The sequence below is a fragment of the Stegostoma tigrinum genome, chromosome 22 (assembly GCF_030684315.1).
Source record: "Stegostoma tigrinum isolate sSteTig4 chromosome 22, sSteTig4.hap1, whole genome shotgun sequence".
NCBI classification, from domain to species: domain Eukaryota; kingdom Metazoa; phylum Chordata; class Chondrichthyes; order Orectolobiformes; family Stegostomatidae; genus Stegostoma; species Stegostoma tigrinum.
The window spans coordinates 28332344-28353563 of record NC_081375.1 but is presented as its reverse complement, the minus strand read 5'-3'; the positions used below and the strand labels follow the sequence as shown (position 1 = coordinate 28353563).

Here is a 21220-nt window from a genome sequence, read left to right as displayed (position 1 = left end):
TCTAGGCCCGAAACGTCAGCTTTTGTGCTCCTGAGATGCTGCTTGGCCTGCTGTGTTCATCCAGCCTCACATTTTATTATCTAGGGGTGGGAGGTTGTGACCTTGAAAGAAGAGATCATGTTGTATTCCTTGGGACCAAGTGTGCTTGGGGGCCATCTTTAGCTTGCATGGCCATGGATAAAAGATGTGTTTCCTCCTAGCCAATTCTTTCACCAAGTCCTCCAGTGTGCACCAGCAAAACCTTGGAGCCTATACAAAACACTAAACCTGTTTCAGCCATTTCTCTGGTGCTAGCAGCAAGCTCCTCCCCTCTTCACTGATGCATGCAGGCAGCCAGTAAACAGTGCCATCGACATTGGCACAAAGCAATCATACAAATGAGCAGGCAGCACAAAGATGCCAGCATCACATTCAACAGGCACAGGTTAACTGTACATTGTGATTGCCTACCTGTTTTCCAGGGGGATTATCTAGTTTTAGCCAAACTTGTGTTCAACTTGGTGCTGTGGCATTTTGACGGTCCCTCCTGATGAAATCATGCCAGTTTAGTTAAAACAGAGCTTTAAAACTGGTAAATTGTGAAATTGGATTCATCATTTAATATTTAGGAGAAAAAACAGTAAAGAACCAGTTATACTTAGAATTGCATGTACTAGTTATTTCCGGAAATCCTTGTGAGGTATACAAGACAGGTCAGATCACAATGCATCATTTGCAGGTTTCACAGGATTTTTCTTCAGCCCGTACCAGAGAGGAATGACTGTGAAAACTGTCATCTTAGAAAGCCAGTTGGTTCACTGCTGTCTTCCAGGGAAAGTAATCTGTGTTCTCTTCCCAGTCAAGTTTATGTTTGATATCAGTCCAACTCATTGCGATTGGCTCAGCATCCTCAGATGTAGCCATGCGTACCAATCAGTTGTCAGGGCAACTAAGAATGGGCAATAAGCGCTGCTTATTAGCAACACCCTGAATGCAACTAAAATTGAGTCAGGATTTGAAACGTATCCAAGGTATGTATTTTCAGGATTACTGAGGAAACAGGTGACAGACCTTGTATTCAGGAAATCCTAAGATTTGGATTGTCTGATGGAATCAGACAGCAAGGCAAGGGAGGCCAGAAGATTTAAGTACTAACTTCCTGCTGCAGCTATGCCCAGCGAAATTTTGAGTCCAAAGATTTTTGATTATGGGGACTAATTCCACAGTTTGTGTCCGAGTTTCTCCCTCCCTGCCCACTGCTGCCCACCTCCTATTTCAGGGCATAGTTTAGCACTGACAGTGTGATAGAATGGGCTTTCATGACGAAGCACCTTATCTCAAAGAGCACCTCAGTTATTTGTTTAGAAATCCAGTGACTACAACTGTTTGGGCAAGCATAGTGGCCTTTATAACACATGGCAAGGTCTTACAATGAAATGAGTGACCAATTAATCTTTCCTTTTGTCTGACGTCAGAGAGAGAAAACTGTCGAGAAGGACACAAGAGGAATTTGCCCATTTTCTTTCATCTTGACACGTGATCATTCACCTGACCACCTGAACTGACAGACAGGGCTTATATTCACCATTTTATCCTAAGGATAGTACATCTAATGGTGGAGGTTAGGTATCAGTCTCAATTAGAAGCACAACATTTCCTGCAAGTTGTATCAAATTAATATTTAAGCACATTTCATTTGTGCAATACCACAAGTTTTTGTTTTGTGTTCATATTGAATTGTGAATCAAAATAAAACTGCTACTTTATGACGTTGTGTAGTACGGGCTTGTCATAAGTTTTATAAATTTTAAATTGTCATAAATTTTACATTTTTTTAAAAAGTCTGCATTTCTGCTATTTGAAATAGGCACCAAGATGCCAGAATTGTTTGCTTAGCAACGCCAGGGAACCTGGATTAGATTTCATCATCAGCAATATTAACTGAATATTTTGTACAGCAAGTTTGAAATGAGAATAAGTTGTGATATTTAAAGCAATATTGAACTGAAATGAACTTATTGAGTCAGTTGAGTGTCTTCTCAACACTCCTTCAACATTTGCCTTGTTATCCATTTGTGGATTCGGACTACACTCTGTCCTGTACTGGAGACTGTTGAGCGATGGAAACATATTCCCTTATCTGAATACTCAGTAGTGGTTTATGTTACCTGTAGCCCTGCTGTGTAACAGAATTACATGTCTACTCTGCTCATTAAGGATAGAAAGCCTCCATCCCTTAAATTTCAAGCAAGTGGCAGTGAATATCACACTGTTATTTTCACCACAGATCGACTTTCATTTGTTTGAGTTCATACAGGACATCCTGATAAAATTGTGAATTCGGGCTGAAACATTTGGGCAACGTACAGAAATAATGCTGTAGCCCCTGGGGCTTTACTTATGACAGATAGATTGCAGCAAAAATAACTGATTTCTGAGGAATTTAGTGAAGTATGAATGAGTTCTGGGCCAATCTTCCCAAAGATGTTAAAGGAAACTCGTATCTCATTTTTATTTAGAAACAGATTTCTTGATTCCTGCCTAATTTGGTACTGACAATTATTTTTTGCTGTGAGGTAGCTGAACACTTGTGCTTGCAACAGGGATACTGACTGTAAACTCATCATGAATCAGCCCTCTAGCTTTTGCTTGACCCCAGTGACTGTTTTGTGCAAAATTTCCAGTGTAGCCTCATGAGCAAAATGAAAGCAATTAAGGAGAAGAAGCAGCAATAGATACATTGAGACAGAGCCAATCACTGAAATTATTGAATTATCAGAGTCTGAAATCACAGCGCACAGAAAAGGGGACAGTTGTATTCTCTGATAGAATCCTCAGGAGGCTCAGTGTTGACCAGCCTGATAGCAGCACTGACAATTAGAATAAGCAGGGGAGCTGCACAAGGTTCGAGATCAGTTCATATCTAGTAATTGGGTATTTGTACCTGTGCTTATAGCAATTATCAGATGTGATGAGGCTGAAAGGGTAAGGATTTAGTTCTGTGTCAAACCTGCTGTACTATATTACACTGGATTAATCAGGATCAGGGGTTGATGAAGCTGAAAGGATGAGAGTTTAACCAAATCATCAATCCTGATAAATAATCTGTAGTGTTGTATTGCATTATATGAAGACAATGATCAGCAGGAGGATATAGCTGAAAGGGTAAGGGTTTAGCCACAGTCACTGATGTTATATCACAAATAGATTAGAAGAAAATGTAGACAGAACAATTAACTTAGATTTACATTTGCACTGTTTTGCTTTTCTCTGGACTCATTACTAAAACTTTATAGGGTTTCATGAGGAAGCATGTATAAGGGACATGTAACTGAGTGAATGCTTGTTTTAGTGAAGGGCTAGAACTCATACTGATACCAACGCAAGTGCCTGTAGATTGTGACTCAGAGCTGGTACATTGTGCAGCCACGGCCTGTTTTGTGACACAGTTACATCCATACCAAGGCTTGTGGGTAGTACAAATTTAAAACTGACAATATCAATTTTCTCAAAGTTGGCACTGAATGTTGTATATATAAAATTGCTGTATAGCTTTGTTGCTTACTTCAGAAACACAGCCAGACAGACTTGATCAAAAGGGATACTGAGGTTGCAAATGGAAGTCAGTTTCTCTTCATCTTACTGCTGTCTCCTTGCTCAGGTGAGTAGAAGCCTCTTGTCCTACCTGTCAGATTTGTGAAAATAATGAACACAAATATCATTATGTTAATGTAGAAATAGAGAGAGTTATAGATTTGGTATAAGGGATGGGAGCAGCCAGGAATTAGAACAGCTTAATGGGCCCTGAATAAAAAGATAGTCCTAATGACAAGCTGGCTGACAGTCCTAATTAATAAAAGTTATAAAATCTGCTGCCAAGAGGAGAACAGTCAGACACAAAGGAATTCTAAAACTCCTCAAGTAGAAACAGGAGCTTACTAAAAATCTGTCTGTGTGTGGAAACCAGAAGGTAACATTACCTCCAGATAACTTCTTTAAGTTCTTATTAAAGTGAAGAGAAATAAGATCATTCAGACCATCATAATGCTGCAGGGGTTGTTAGCTTAGTTAGCTGGATGACTAATTGGTGATGCAGAGTGTTTCAAACAGCATGAGTTCAGTTCCTGCATTGGCTGAGGTTACCATGAAGGATCCACCTTCTCAACTTGTACCCTTGCCTGAGATAATAGTGACCCTCACCACCATCAGTCATGTCTCTATCCTCTGGGACCATGCTGACTAACATCATTACAAGCAGAAGTACCTTCCACACTTGAGGCCTGTGTTTTAATCACAGTTTAAAATGTTGGCTTTGATTGAAGGAAAACACAATCTTTATGAAAGTTATTGATTGCATTGTGATCGCAGTGTCAATTTGCGGACTTTACTTGAAGAACTCCAAGTTAATTTTTTTGTGGGTGAAATGTTGGGCAAGCTCTCTGCACTTGACCTCAACACAATGACGTCATTTCCCTTGGAAGGGATGCTTGTAGCCTGTCTAATTTTTAATGCCATATTCTGGGCAGTTCAGCGCCAGGAACTCTGTTGCATTTGTCCAACTTGATTCCATTTAGCAAAGCACTCTTACAGGTAGAAGCGGAAAAGGAAATTACCAGCTTGAGTTGGCTACAAAGCCAGGTCTAACCTGCTGCAGCTTCTGGTCCCCTCTCTGTTTTTGGATATATTTATTGTAGTGCGAGGGAGGTGTCCAGCACACAGCAGTATGGGGTATTAGGGTAGCTTCCATATGTGTGAAAATAAACTTCAGTCAGTGTGAGCATCAACCAATACTTATCCAGCCCAGTTAAAAAAGGCACAGAATATAAAGTGTGTTGTGCGTACTTCTCAAAAAGGATTCTCTCAACTCCCGTTTAACTCAAAACTGTGCACACCTTTCCTCGAATCTCAGCTAATTTATGTTATCTCATGGATAGCTCTTTAGGCACCAATCTGTTTCTTCATCGCATGAATGATTATGAAAAGAAAAGTCAGTGTGGCGAATGAGGAAAGTATTTTTAGCATGCAGGAATAGTCTGGCAGTGCTAATCCTTTAGCCATTAATGACATTAAATGCATTGAGAAGAAATTTAACTTCTTGATTTGGAAGCGATTTCAAAGGGAATGCAACTAAAGGTGCGATTGCTTTAATTTGAATATAAAACTGTGCATGAATGGATCATTGATGTAAGGAGCCAGCACAGTATGCCTATCGGTTGAAAATCTGCTGAATTGTGGCTTACCGAGAGCACATACTGCGAGGAGTGGCAAGAATGAAATTGAATGGGCGAAAGGAAAATGGGGATGAAGGTAAACAGGAAGGTGAAAGATGTGTTGTCTATTTTATGTCATTTTCTATTTTTAATTATCTTACACATGATGTGTACTTGTGAGTTTCTTGTTTTATGTGTCCATCATCTAGAAAAGCAAAAATGAATTGTACATTGTCAAGAAATAACAAAAGCAATTCATATTGTGAACTGTACTGATGTCTATTTCAAATTTCTTTTTCACAAGTTTGTAAGCAAATGAACATCGCTGTCACAGTATGTATTGTCCTACCTACCTGTTGACCCATGGACACACTCTTACATCAGAGAACATTTATATCAATCAATATTCACTTACTCAACAATACTAAAAATATTGGATTTGAACTGTTAACTTCTAGTCCTCCCATTTGTGCTTAAACCCCTTAGAGAAGCTTTACTAACCTGGCCACGCCACTTCTGATGAAAGATCTGACCCAACAAGTCAACCTCCGTTTGTCAGTTGCTAACTAAACTGCTATGTGCTTCCAGAGTTTATTTTGAAGCTTTTGTTTTTCTATCTCCACCCTAGGTTCATTCTCCTGATCAATGTTTCATTTTTATCTCTCATGTAAAGCAATGCAGGCAGTTGTGCAAAAGTAGTTCACATTCCAAATTGGGAGGTGAAAGAGCAAGCAATGCATTATCGCTTAAAGGAGAATGAAATCTTGGATTGTTTCCGCATCCCAAATTAACCCTTAATGTGCTATTCCCAGTAGCTGTTGTGATAGCTCAGTCAAGCTGCATTGGAGCAGTTAATGTATGAATGGACGATATTATTTCCAGGACTGGTTTTGATCGCCTGAGGGATTCTGAGAGCAGTTTTTCAAATTTCTCGTATTTAATGCCTCTTCCAGGAGATCACATGACTGCTTAGGATGGAGGAAGTATCTAATCATGAAGCCCAACATATCATATGTGGAACAGGCTTGTTGGCCCAGCTAACCTTTCCGTACCCATCATTTTTGGATGCGCATATTCGTTTTCGCTTGGATAGTGCTCGTAGTTCCTGATAGTGCACACTGTAGAACAGATTTTCCCTAACAAGCTGATAGTTTTCCGAGCTAGGCGCTGTACATCAACAAAATGGATGCTATCCCACTAATGATATACTGATTGTGATACATCAGTTCAGAGATTTTCAAATGTTTATTGCCATAAATTTTTTATGCCTTAAAACCCTAGGCATTAGCTTGCAGTGTGGAGCTTGGGCTAGTCTGTGAAGTGGTATCAATAGGAAGCCAGTTAAAAATTCCTTACCAAGCAACTCTGGGAGGCTTTAGTGATTTTTGTAATGTTTTATAGTCCTCCTGTGGCACGGTCTTTCAAAATGAAATATTGCTGCACTGTGTCATGCTATTTTACAACAATGGAATCGCACAGGCTTTAATTGTGTAAAGCAGCCATGGCCCCTGAGCTGAGAGGGAGAGAGCAATTCAAACACACACAGATAATTTGATTTGGATTGTAACAGGAACAATTTATAAACACAATTTCCCAGCTTGAATCTGGACATGTTAACAATATTGTCCACTGGCAACTCCATTTACATTTGTATGCTGCATTAATATCATATATTACTAGCTAACTGCAAGCACAATTCCGATAACCTTTATTACGTACATATATATAAAGATCTGTGTGTGTGTGTGTGTGTGTGTGTGTGTGTGTGTGTGTGTGTGTGTGTGTGTATATAGTGAGGTGGAAGTGTATCTATTTAATTTACACAAAGCACCTGCTAGCAGCTGATTGCGCAGCCTTGGTGAATTATACTTATAAAGGATGACAGAGTTAGCTTTGCTGTAGTTTATTCAGTGATTGCATTATTCTCCTCTTCAAACACCATCTTTGGTTTGCCAAACAAAGGAGAAAAAGCACTTGACGGTAAATGAAGGAGGACATTGACAGGAACTGTCGTCTTCCCAGTTGTCAGACCAACTCTATAGTATTTGACAGATCCAAGTATGGCACATGATTGTGCCGTCTCTTTTATATCAAGCATATTGTCTTGGGAGAAGTAAGAGAATAACATGCAACTTGTCGCTATGGTTTCAAAGTGACAAACTCGCAGCATGCATTGCTCAGCAGGTTGGAGTGCAGGCCACCAATGGGGCCCAACGCACAAACACAAAAATAAACTACCTTTGTTTGCAAACCGAAATCTCTGGATGACTTCGAGATAGTTCTACCCTGCTTTTATTCGGCGTTTCACTCGATTAATTAATTTACAGAATTTATCAGGATCTGAATTCCACACTGTTGCACTTGTTACACAGTCTAAAAGTAAATGAATCAATAACTGATTTAACAATTCAGAGGTCTGTGCCCTATTTACAAATAAGTTTGAACCACTGTTAAATCGATTAGCACCAATTTTTCAGTGACTTTAGTGGCCAACTGATGTGAATGCAGACCTCATTTCAGCATTGAATTTCATGCTGTCAAAGATCTGTGGCTTGTGAAAAGCTACACAAATATAAAAACTAGCCTCAGTTCAAGACATCCGGGCCTAAGTGCTGGAATTTTCATTAATTGTTGGTATTTTGAGTTGAATTTTACCAGTTTTAGAAGCTTGTTTACTCCTTAATTCGGGATAGTATGAGCCACTAATACAGAACCATTTGTTTTCAAAGAGAAGTGATTATCTGTGGTAGTCTAGCTATTAGATATATTTGTGTTTAAGAGTGAGGGATCAGTCTCGAGCTGTGAGAGACCAGTGCCCATTAAATATAGAACATTTGAGAGAGATGAGTTGGAAAGTGACTGTAGTTCAGTCAAAAGAGGTCCTGAGACGTGCTGAGATTATCCAGGAGAATGAGTGTTGGGTGTGTTAGATGAAAATGAAAATAATCATGACGAATATATTATCTGCTATGACCAGATTGTTCAGTTTCTGGCTGCACTGCAAAGGAGATCTAGAGATCGGGGAGCAGACCTCATTGTTCTTTCCAGCAAGTGTGTAATGATGGATCTCTGATCTGATTCCAAGCAGATTATTTATTTTGCCCCCATCTCCCTTCTGACTCCATGCATATTCACCTCTTTGTTGGTTGCTGTTCTCCAGCTGTCCCCACATTAGTAAGATTGCTTGCCTTGCTCATTGCTGCCTTTGCCCTAATTCAGCAGTTGTCAGATATTTGGGGAGGCAATGGCCTAGTAGTATTTATCATTGGACTGTTAATCCAGAGACCCAGATAATGTTCTGGGGACTCTGGTTTGGATCCCACCATGGCAGATGGTGGAATTTGAATTCAATAAAATATCTGGAATTAAGAATCTAATAGATGACCATGAATCCATTGTCGATTGTCAGGAAAAACCCATCTAGTTCACTAATGCCCTTTAGGGAAGGAAATTGCCATCCTTACCTGGTTTAGCCTACATGTGACTCCAGACCCACAGAAATGTGGTTGACTCTTACCTGCCGTCTGGGAAATTAGGGATCAGCAATAAATGCTGGCCTAGCCAGCGATGCCCTCATCCCGTTAATGATCAAAGCAGAAAAATAAAGTTAGGAACCAATCTCCTTCCTTGCTTAGATCTTCCCCACCTGTGCTGTCTTACAGTCAGCCTATATTGGTCAGCCTGTTTAAATTATCACAACAGTTTATTGGGAGGCAAGAGACAGTGCTTGCTGCCACAATCTGAGCACTTACAGAAATCACATTGCCTTAGTTCTAATGGCACATCAGAGTTTTGAGCCTTTGGAACCTATAATGCAAGATGAAATTAGCAAGTATCTAAAAGTATCTGGTTTAGGCAAGCACCGTCAACAGAGAATTGTTCAAGGCACATCATGATTGAGAAACTGAATAGAGACTTTTTCAAAGAATTGACAAAATGGATCGAAACTGTGGACAAGTTTTTCAAAAACATGGAGTAAATTGAACCACATATGACTTGTTTCAAATACTTGGGTGCGTCAGGTAAGAGAAAATGTAGCTGCATGAGTAGGAATTTAGTTAATCCACAGGAAATGTCTAAAATAAATTATCATTGGTTAGACTGGAGAGTGTTTGCCAATGGGATGCCTCAGGTGTCAAATTAAGTTGCGTTCACGGTCAATGTAGATGATTGGGAGCTTGGCATAAGAATCTCAGTATAAACATGTGGCTTGAAGAGAACAGCAGTAAGAGATTGAAGGAAGCTATTGACCAGTTATTAGGATATGCAAACAAATGACAAATGCAATCTACTGAAAATTTATATCTTTGGGATTGAAAATAAACACTGAAGGGTGAATAGAATCAATCTGAGGTTGGCAGTCAGCAGACCTCCGGGGAAAATTGAGCTTAAAATTAGTCACAGAAAGAAGAACTGTTGCGAGTGAAAACAAATTAATTGGAAGAGAGGAATGGAACTGTATGAAAATAGCGTCTTCTAGATGGATCTCACAGCATGATCAATAGAGGAGATTGATATGGTCAAAGAGAAATGACAAAATACGGTGGAATTGGAGTGGAATATAAGCACTGTTGGGGGTAAAAGACAACAGTCGGGTAGGACAAGACTCAGGCAACAAAGCTGACAACAGAAACCAGCCCTTTAATCACTTTATTCAGTAAGTAATTATGATTTGAGTCCATCCTTGAATTCATCATGTCCAAATTCACAGCATGAAAATGAAAATGCTCTTCTTACATTAACATGATATTGTATCACACTTTAGTGTACCCATCCAGCCCGATTTTGATAGAGATGGAAGTCAGTCATTGATGCTGTGAGACTTGAGCTTCATCGATGAGTTAATAGGACTAAATTCTTTTCAATTTGAATCAAATAAAGCAAAACCCAGAGTGAGAACCTCGTCATTAAAATTACTGTTTCCACATCAGTATGAAGTGAAAAACTGGCTCAGCCCCATTTTCTTATTTGAAGAAAACAAAATCAATTTATTTATTGTTCTGACTTAAATACTTGGGTCTCTGTTCCACCCAGAATTTTCACTTGTCCTACTGATGATGCTTGTACCTCATTTTAACAAAATTAATAAAAGAAACATCAACCATGTTTCACATCACTACTGTGATGGATAGTTAAGGAACATTTATTTTTCCATCAAATATAATAATACTGCTAATCACCATTTTGTTTTAATATCTCATGATTTCTGCATAATTTAACATGATATAATGAGATTTTAATGGTTGAGAGGGTTTGTTTAAGTCTACATATTTTTCTGGTAGCTGTTTCCTTTTTAGTGCTCGTTAGGAAGGAGGTATTTGACAATGCAAGATTTTTACATCTTTATAGATAAAGCTGAATCTTTCTGTGAGACTAAGTTTAAATTGAAGTGACTATTCCTTAGCCTGGAACATCCCCAGAATATGTCCATTATAATTTAGTTATATCACAATGTAACTGTTGTATTGCGACTAGAAAGCTCGCCACTTTTCATCTGTTTAAAGGATAAGCATATCCTAAGAGTTACAAACGTCTGTATAGTTATCAGTTAGCCTCAGATGCTTCTTGATGTTAGATTTGATGCTTCAGACTATGGTTTGGTGGGTAGGGTGAAGGCAATTTGTGCAATACGTCCATACCAGTGATATTCCTGCACCAACTGAGGGTATTATGAAGACCCACCTTGTCAACCTCTCCCCTTGCCTGAGGTGTGATGACATTCAAGATAAACCACTCCCAGTTGTCTCCCTCCAATGAGAGAGCAGGCCTGTGGTCCTCTGGGACTCTGGCAACTTTACTTTGTGACAAAAAGGAAAGCCTGCCATTTCTAGATTTTCAAAATGGAGAAAATTTAATGTCAACTGTTTCTCTTTCTTCCTGTTGTGTTCTGTGTCCAAGATAGGACTGACCCAAGGTGCTATGATCTCAACCAGTGGTAGGGCAAAGAGGCAGGACTGAATCCACTCTAGTCAGGGTCAAAAGTCATGTGACACGAGGTTATAGTCCAACAGGTTTATCTGAAAACACGAACTTTCCGAGCCTCACTCCTCCTTCAGAGTGACACCTGGTGTTGTATGATTTTTGATCTTTTCCACCCAGTCCAACACTAGCACCTCCACATTACCCTGGTCAGAACTGAGATCAAACTCGGTGTCTTTGGCATCAATCAGATCCATGTCAACCATCCACCAACTGACTCCACTCACTCCCCTGTCCCAGCAAATATGAGGAATCCTGTATCTATGGCATTTTTCACTTTCACATCCATATTGTAGCCGGGAGTTAAGAATGATGGTAGTGGCTTGAAGTTCTTTCTGTCATGGCTTGACATTCTTGCTGCCTGCCATTGGAGTATGTTGGAAGGATTTATACGTTGCTCCACAACCTGTTTTGCCATGCTGTACACATACTTTATGTAGCTTCCTTGTCCAGCAAGCCCTGAAGTGAGATTGGAATATAGAACTTTGGCTCATATTCAGGGACACTGCACACTGTGCCACAAGTCTCTCCTGGCAAACATTTATTCTCATATTGAAGGTAGATCAATCGAATATCGTTTCCTTCAAAAAGTAGTTTACCAAGCAAATGATTTAGTGTGTTGAGTCCAGTATGATTCTTTTTCACGGCCTGACTCAAACTGGACTTGAAACAGTAACTCGTTACCTGTAATCCCTGGACTGGTTGCACTTGACTTGCAGGACCAACTGTGGCCCAATCCCTGGACTGCTAGGGCATGGATTTGTGGTATCTAGTAGGAACAAGTGTCTGCCTTATCATGGATAACACCTCATATAGTAATCTGATTAGCTCATTGACTGACTGACTCCTCTCTTGACCACACTAAGGACTGCTCCTTTGACTTTCACATTTGGCCGATTGCTTGAAGCACATGTAGTGTGCTTGCTGCACAGACTACTGGCACGTGCTGAGGGTGTGACATTGATGTAGCACGGTGCTGCACAGTAACATATCCACCCACCCACCCCCCCCACCCCCGAGGCTGAATGATCCCTACCGTGATAAGCTGCCTGTCCCTCCCTTGTTCTGAAAAGCAATATGAGCCACAGATGCTAGCAGCCTGTACATCAGTGAAGGCACTGTGAAGTAGAGAGAGGCTGACAGCATCCATGCAAGCGCAAAGTGACTGATTGATAAGAAAACAAGTTAAATATCATCAAATGCATCCTGCGTTGATACATGAGATATGTGTGTCCCTGCATGCAATGTGAGCAGCCAGAAATATATAAGACGTGCGTTTCTGAGTTCCAGTGTAAAATATTGAGGCCCTGAAGTGACTTGTAATTTGATCCGAAAGCAGGTGGTTTACTGATGCCAATTGGCATGGACAGAAGGGCAGGGAGGGTGGTGGCCATGGAGCATGCAGGGTCATTGTGGCCAAGGAGCAGTCAAGTGTTGGCCAGAACTTTAGGTAAGCTGTGGCCCATCAGGTGCTTACTCTGATGTTTTTGTTCGGAATTTGCACCATCTAGTTTCTCAGGGGAAGACATGAGAATTGGAAATGGTGCACAAATGAGGTATGTTGGACATTGAATGAATCATAAATGCATGGAAATGGGGGTAGTGCCAGCCCATGGTGAGCTTCTGATGTTGCCATTCAAGGTTTGAGGGGAAAATTGCAAAGGTTCTGGTTTTACTTTTGTTCTTTCTGTATTTTCCCACCTTCCTCACCATTACTCATGCCACACCAGGGAATGGAAAGTTGCATTCAATGTTCTGCAGCAGGCAATATGCAGTTATGATTCAACAAGTAACTATATCACTCTGCAATAAATGCCATGCCTTTGCAAGTTGCTCACCGACATTTCATGGAGACACCTCAATCACATGCTCTCAGATTATAATCGAACACTTCCTTTCAAATTTATCTGTTGTCATTTTTTATTTGTCATTGTTTAGAAGTAGAAAAATTGTTATTTTTAGAAGTACACACAATAGTAAAAAGAAGTACCATGTGAAAATGCAGTCACCACCATTGGAATTGCATTGCGAAATTTTACTGTTTCATTGCTAAAAAGACATTCTTTGAAAAAAAAATCACAACAAATTAGATGACAGATCTTGACCCCACCGACAGTCTGTGAGGAATACCACCTCCCCATACCATTCAACTTAACCAGCTTTCACTACTGAGGATCTTTAACCTCAGCCCTAAAAGCTGAGTCTGCAATTACTGTCAGATCATCCATTAATACAGTTCAAACTGTTACAGTCAGACCTCAGGGACCTCCAAATGCTCCAAGTACCTCGGTGCACAGAAGCTAAATTTCTGCACTAACTAAATTGTCTTCTTTCTTACTGTTTTCCTTCAAAGCACAACCTTTTATTCAGCAATCTGTTCAGTTCATCAGTTTTTTTCCCCTGAGCTTTTTTCTACATATCTTGTAGTTAAAACATGACTGAAGGCTGCTGGGAAGCACAGGTTTGGCTCAAATCTTCCACCGTTGCTTGTTTTTTGCCAGGATTTGGCCCTGGAGAGGTCTGTTTCTGTGCTGCCAGCTGTATGAAATACACTTAATCCCAGGCAGGACTCCATTCCTTCTGTTCAGTCCCCAGTGCAGGATATTTCCTCTTCTTTCAGTCTTTGCTTCCCAGCAGGGCCCATTTGGAACAGTGAGGGATTGCCAGCGAAAACTTGGTTTGCAGCACATTGTAATGACAAGTTGTGGTCTATCTCAACCCCTCCCATGGGCTGTCGTGCTAGATTAAACCCCTGTTGGTGGTGATTTTGCACTACTATTACAGAGGACGCATTCAAAAATCTTTCATCGTTAACCATTTCATTGACATGGAAGTCTAAACCACTAAATTGCCTTGTGAAAAGGAATACCTGGCACACACAGAGAGAGCCCTGAGTGCTATAAGATTCTGACACTCATTGAATACTTGCGTGGCATTTGCCCATCAATAAAAACTGACAGCTGGTTGGAGCTATTTTTCCAAGGAATAACAATATATTAGTCGCCTCGATTGAACCTATTCAGATACTTTGTACAACAAAGCACAAAATTTTCGGACGAAGAGTCTAGGCCCAAAATGTCAGACTTCCTGCTCCTCTGATGCTGCTTGGCCTGCTGTGTTCATCCAGCTCTACATCATGTTATCTCTCTCTCCACAACAAAGCACTGCTGAGCACGGCCTCTGATAGAAAGCTTTCCTCCTGTTACAATACCATTCCAAACAGGTGTGAGAGAAAACAGTTATTACATTGTAATCCAACTTGGATAAATGCTGCTTCTTCTCCCCAAAATATTTTCAGTGTTTGTGATTTTGTGCCTACATTCCAGCCTCTATAATGTTACTCCAGTCATTCTCCACTTTTTCTCAAATGTTAAAGCTGTGATCCGCTCAGTATCAACCCTGCCCCTGAGCTAGCCTGGCTGCCCAATTTTCACAGAGCACTTTGAGTTTGACATTGTTGAATTGGCTCGGGACAGTGAATTTATAATAAAGGAACTATGTGATAAAGCTTACCAAATTGAATACGGAAATCTCTAAGAACAGACAGGTGGCTTTAACCCTCAAAAAGTGTGAGGTAACAGTTTTAAAATCTAAAGAGACGAAAGCCTCAACAAGGCCTAAATATGATCAGGTACCTGTTGCATTCCTGCAGATTGCAAAGAGTTAAATTATTTGCTTTGAGCGGGTGCAGCATAACGACAGATTATAATGCTGCATTCAGGTTTGGGAACCTGTTCAAGCCTCCAGCTTTCTCCAAGGCAGTTGACTGTGAGCAAGAGAGAGAGAACAACAAATAATGATATGTTCTTACAGAGACAAACTGAGCTGGAATGAACTCACAAATAAAGATAAAACTCACAAATCTTACAACTTTTTTTGCATAGTTTGTGCAGATGAGAGTGCATGTTGAAATTCAGAAATAAGATATGGAAAATGCAAGAAAGAACAAAAAAAATCAATCGGTGTCTAAAAAGACAATGGTCATAATGAATAATCCCATGCAACAAGCTAATTTGTCTTTCTTACAGTCAGCCAACTGTACATTTCTGCATTTTTGTTTTCAAAGCAGATTTGCTGGCTGACACAAAGGCACACATAAAAACTTGTACACAGGATTATGTACACATGGATACGCATACATACCAAACTCGTCATTCTTATGATGTTTCGAGCATTCTCATCGTTCTACTGACAACCTAGACCCATTACAATTAGAAAACTTTGGGATTTAATGAAATTGTTGGTTCCCAATTGAAACTGATGAAGTTTACCTGTGGAAATATAACTCGTCCACACCATGCTTCATTTTAGGAAAAAATGGACAATTTATTTTAATTGAGTGCAATATTTAACATTCCTTTAAACCCAAAGGATTCCTTAGAAACCAATAAAAACCTGCTGCGGCAGCAAATCAAAGAATTGATCATTAGCAATTGTGCAAAGCTCTCAGGGCCATATCAGTTTACCCACACCCCACACCCCATAACCAACGGGGAATTACTTTTGAAGCAAATGCTGTCAGAAGCAGAGCAAGCACAATTCTCCAGCTCATTCTCCCTTTAAGTGCAACTTCCTCCTGGCAATGTGGTATTATTAAATGTACCCTTTTATTATTTTAATAGCAATGTTGCACTAACAAGATGTAACATACGAATTTTAAAAATGCTTCCATCAAGCAAAGATAACATCAAAAAAAATTCCTTGTTTTCGATTTACATCAACCCTTAACATAGTTGATATCCCTATCATAACACTGAAGAATTGATCCTCTTTTAGTTCTAATTCCTCTGCACACAGTTTGAAGAGTTCAGCAGCCCAAATTCATTTGAAGGAAAGGAAAGGGTCAATTTTTCATACTGAATTGTTGAATCATGTTGCATGCAATTCCAGATGAACTTTTAATAAACAGTTGTGCAGCAATCTCCTGGGAAGAGGCTGCAGGTTCTTTCTAACCTGCAGGCACTCATTCAGCTGAAAGTTAATGATGCTAAACAGGGCCAGTGAGTGGAGTTTACTGACAAAGAAACCAAAAGACAGGCAACTTCACAGAACCATCCAAATCAAAAGAGAACAGAAGGTGCATATTTTGGAGAGAGCTCACCTAAAATTTGCGAGATGAAGCTGAGCCACTGCAAGCTCCTTCTGAATAAATTCAGGCAAACTCATCTGTATTTTTGTTTATAGTTTTGTTCTTGCATCAGTTAGAATCTTCTGTTTGATGTGGGTGTTTTGGAATTATTGGACACAATTTCCAAGTTAAACATTGAGGCAGCTAAGGAACCAAATGTGTTTGACAATAAAGCAGTTCAGGAATAATTGACCCTTAAGTTTTTAAAGAAACTGCTCTTTGCAAAAGTACACAGCACATAGAGAACAAATTTATTTTAAAACTAAAAACTGCTCAGAAGAATGACAAATGGTGTGTAATATACTTTATTGTATATGTGAGCTAGGATATTGTCAAGGAATTAGAATAGGGTGTGCTAGTGTGTCCACAAAGGACACTGAAATTTCAAATCTTGATTTTGTAGAAATTATGAAAAATACCTACTTTAGCAACACGAACGATTAGCCAACTAATCAAAGCAATGAATGTTCTCACTAAGCATGTTCTTCCCAATCTTGTGATTTATGAGTGATATTCACAATGAAAAGTCACAATGCACAATGCTGATTACTCTTTAAAGCTTCTCCAGTGGCATAAATTGTATTAAAGACTCAAAGGTTTGGTAATCCAGTTACAGGGTAACAACTGTGCTGTATAATGCTCAATTACAATGGAGAAATAGTACATCATTGAATTTTCTGTTGAAACATATGGAAACATGCTTCAGTTGGGGGGACGGAATATCTTAACAAATGAAAGGAATATAGTATGCATAGGAATGTGGTCAATCAGAAGGACCTGAACAAAAGCAAGCACAACCTATTCAATTCAAGAAGAAAGGTAAAGCCTGTGTGCTACCATTAGGTAATAACCAGAACCTTTATGGATATGACTTAAAGGTTTATATTCTCAAGATTTATGTTTTCAAAATTGGAACCAGCAGAACAAATGTTAGCAAGATTATAGCAATGAAGATGGCATGGTTTTGGAAACTACATTACATAATAGGAAGTGACATTTTCTTTTGTGGACCAGATGATCATATCTCAATCCCTGCTACTGTTCTTTTTAAAGACAAATAAGGAGTACATAATCAAAGAGGTTTGGTGACAGTATAAGCCACTGAGCTCTGAAGAGGTAAATATTGTTGAGCAATTTGGGAGGGACAATTTGGAAAACATGATGTTTCTAACGTTTGTAAGATATTATAGCTTCAACATACTGTGATTAAAGTTTACATTGTAATTATTTGTGAATTTGGAGCAGATCTAGAGTAGAGGAAAATAGATCTTAGTTGTCAGTTCTATGGAACTGTTTATGTTGTAAGAGGTCGGACCATCATTTGGAACAGTGAAATGATGATATAAATGACAATATAAAACGCATGGATTTAAAAAGTTAAAAGTCTCATTGAGATTCCTGGTTAGTTAAGTGCTGAATGTTAGTTTATAACTACAGAATGGCAGCTAATCAGAGGTCAGAATGAGGTTTCAGTTCAAAAAATAGTTTCATATCAGAATGCGTAAGAATCTTTAAGCTGTCAAAAGTGGGAAGTGGTATTCAGGCTATCAGAGCTGAAAAGAAATCTGAGGATGACCAGAACTCAAGAGAGTTCATTGAGTAAGAAATCTTAAAATTAAGAAGGGAGTGACACTTCTTTAGGATTGACTGACTGTAAAGGATCTTGCTGGGAAAAACATTGAATCTTGTTTTGATATTAACATCTTCATTTTTTGAATAAGATTTTTTGTTATATGTAATAAACTTGTGCTTTTTTGTTTAAAAAACATTGGTGGACTTATTTGCATATGTTCAGTGAATGACCACCATGATAACCAAAATGTACGAACTATTGAAAAAGGTTCCCATGCTGGGATCAGACTTGCCCAGTACTATCATCAGCTGGAACCTCATAGAAACTCAGCTGTACACATAACACAGTGTGTAACAACATTATGGTAGCTACAAGTGTTATGTGCTTCTTTACTTATAATATGTCATTCACTACCATCACAGAGTAAGGGAATCTGTTCAAGATCAGGACAAAACTGTAAAGTAGCATTCAACAAAGCATAACTCAACCCTGAGTCAGCCAGCACTCAAATAGTGACATTTTCAAAAAAAATTATTGATGAAAATTCTTGTATGTGGCTTATCGAGAGACCAGTTGAGACAGACAGAGAGTTGGAATGCAAGTACTTCTAGTGAGCTGTGTAAGGATACAGACCTCAGCGGGCATGCCCTGATATAAAGCTGGGACATAAACCACAGACTAAACTGAGCAGTCCAAATTCTAAGCTAGAGCCATGGCTAGCTTGAACTTACTTGGAACACCTGTAGTTAACCATGAGATAGAATTTCTCAAACCTTATATTATCTTTGTATTGTATATCATGTGTTCAAGGAAATCACCATATATACTGAAGTTGGGATGGTGCATGACACTGGCTTGCTAGAAGTGCCACAGGAGCAGTTATTTGTTACTCATGCCAATGACATTTCAGTGGCATTATGCAACCCTAAAAGGATTAAGCCTGCAGAAATTCCAGCAGTAGACACCACTGAAGAACTTGCAAATCCATCTGAGTCCATCAGAGATGCAAGCAGTGAGCCCTCTGTATCCCCATGCTATTGACCATTCGGCTATGTAGCAACTTCCCAATACTCTGTTTTCCAATGGCGCAGCAAACTTCATAATGCACCGATGACTGCATAATTTAACAAAATTTATTCACTTCAGCTAAAGGTCAGATTTCTTTTATTCTGCAGAAAAAAAAGTTTCAGTTGTCCAAAATTGTGAAATCGCATATGTTCTGGAAGACCCTCTATACGTTATAGCATTTGAAACTCCAGTCTAGGAGGAGATGCTCGGAAAGATGATTGCTTACTGACATTGGTTGTGCATTCCATATGGTGGAGTCTCTCTTCAGGCCTTTGTGGAACAACTATCACACCTGACTTCCATCCTCCCTGTTGAAACATGGTTTGCTGCAGGTTATCTCAACCAGGCATGGGTAGCTCACTGCATTGTGACAGACCCACTGCGTGATTAAAGGGATTAAAAATTGTGCAATTTGATAGTGCTTTCTATCTCTGTTGCACCATTCTTTACTCCTATGTCCCTTATTGTTAAAATTAACAGACACATGAACTTCAGTAGCAAAGCAATTAAGTGATCATCAGTACAATCAGAACATCTCACCAAAGGGCTTTGTAATCCATTCATTACCTCCATGACACTTTGTCACTTGAAAGTGTTCTAATCAAAACATATCACACTTTTAAACTGTGCTTTGCTCCATAAATGAATGGACATAGGAGATAACAGAAATATTGCCAGAGATCAATTATGCCCCTCCAGTGAGTATTTTGAATATTCAAGAAGCTCTGACCACAAAGAGATGAGAGTTGATTTTTTAAATATTTTATGAATATGAGTGCATGACTTAAACATCCCTGCCAATTCTTGGGCTCTAGGTCTGGTGAGGGGTGAAGTTAGGTTTATGTCAAGCAACAAAACAAGAAAATGTGCAAATATTGAAGAGTACTTTACAAAGTTTTAGGGCATTGAGTGAAAAATGTTTATGTTCTCCATTCTTGCATATTTTGTTTTAGGTTACTAGGTCGAAATTGCACCAATGAGTCAATGTAGCCTTGCCACCCATTCACCCACCACTAACCCCAACACCTGGCAACGAAGCTCGCATCTCTATTGCTAGTTAGCATCTTGTCTTTTTGACGGTTGTGAGTGTGGGAGTTTTGAAAAAGACTTTAGTCGTTGTTCATTGCTGCAAAATCCTAACTTAGATCCTAACTAGAATCTTTAGGATCATGAAAAAGTTTGTTCGGGGAGGCATAGGAAAGTGAAACAAGAGCTAGAAACCACAAATACAAGATAATCACAATAAATCCAATTATCCAGGAGAACTTAGTTTACTCAGGGAGTGGATAGAATGTGAAATTAACTACCACAGGAAGGAATTGGAATGAATTATTCAGACAAGCACAAGGGAGTAAAGAGCTTCAGTTACAAGAAGCAGGACATTTGTAAAAACCATACACACTGGTATGGGCTTATTGGGTCAAATAGCTTGTTTCTATGCAGGAAGTGTTTTATAATACTTGATAATACATGAGTATTAGTGTGAGATGTTTGAACGTAAATGGAATCACAGATTTTACACATAGTATTAATCCATTTTCTTGAAGTCCTTTGTATGTTGGGAATCCTACCCAACTTGTGATTCTCTTCAAAAAGAACAGATAAATTGAGGGACCCATTGCAACCCTTTGAAGAAGAGCACATGTCCCTGGATTTTAATGCCTTTTTCTCAACTCACCAGGGAGGTAATAGCAGGGCTATGCCATATGCTACAACCTGAGCACTGGCCAATTCAAGCACAGGCACTGCCTTGTCACTGGCTGTGAGGGTCACTTCAGTTCCTAACCTTTAGACATCAGGCTCATTCCAAGCATTCTGAACTTGTGTGGGAGGGCACCTGACGTGCCAAACAGGATCCTCCCATCCAATTTGAAATCAGAGCTTGACAGCTACCAAGTAAACTCAGAACAGGTTTCATTCTATGCTGCTGCATTGGATTTCTTTAACTTCATTTTTGTCTGTATTTTTCACACCTCTCCTCCTCCACAGGTTGAGTTTCTTCATCATTTTTTCTAAAATTCTACAAGAACTTTCTCTGTGTTTAGCCACTTCTTTGTAATTAGCTGTATCTCTTTTGCAATCTTCAGCCAGAAGCACCGAGTGGACGATCCATCTCAGCCTGCTCCAGTGGTCCCCAGCATCACAGATACCAGTCTTCAGCCAATTCAGTTCACTCCATGTGATATCAAGAAATGGCTGGAGACACTGGATATTGCAAAGGCGACGGGCCCTGGTAACATTCCAGCAATAGTACTGAAGCCTTGTGCTCCAGAACTTGCTGCT

At 39.5% G+C, this 21220-nt stretch overlaps 1 protein-coding gene across 26 annotated transcripts in view; it reads left to right on the top strand.

Annotated features, from left to right (window-relative positions):
- Positions 1 to 21220, top strand: part of rbfox3a (RNA binding fox-1 homolog 3a) — a 509932-nt gene that overhangs the window by 301767 nt on the left and 186945 nt on the right. The window contains exon 1 of one of the 26 annotated variants that reach the window (XM_059653721.1): positions 5103 to 5286. The exons of 24 other annotated variants lie outside the window; for them this stretch is intronic. In XM_059653721.1, the coding sequence (XP_059509704.1) occupies positions 5260 to 5286 (27 nt within the window). In that variant the 5' untranslated portion in view covers positions 5103 to 5259. Of the gene's footprint in view, positions 1 to 5102; positions 5299 to 21220 lie in introns of those variants that run through there. One more of the 26 variants, XM_059653720.1, reaches the window with a different exon arrangement.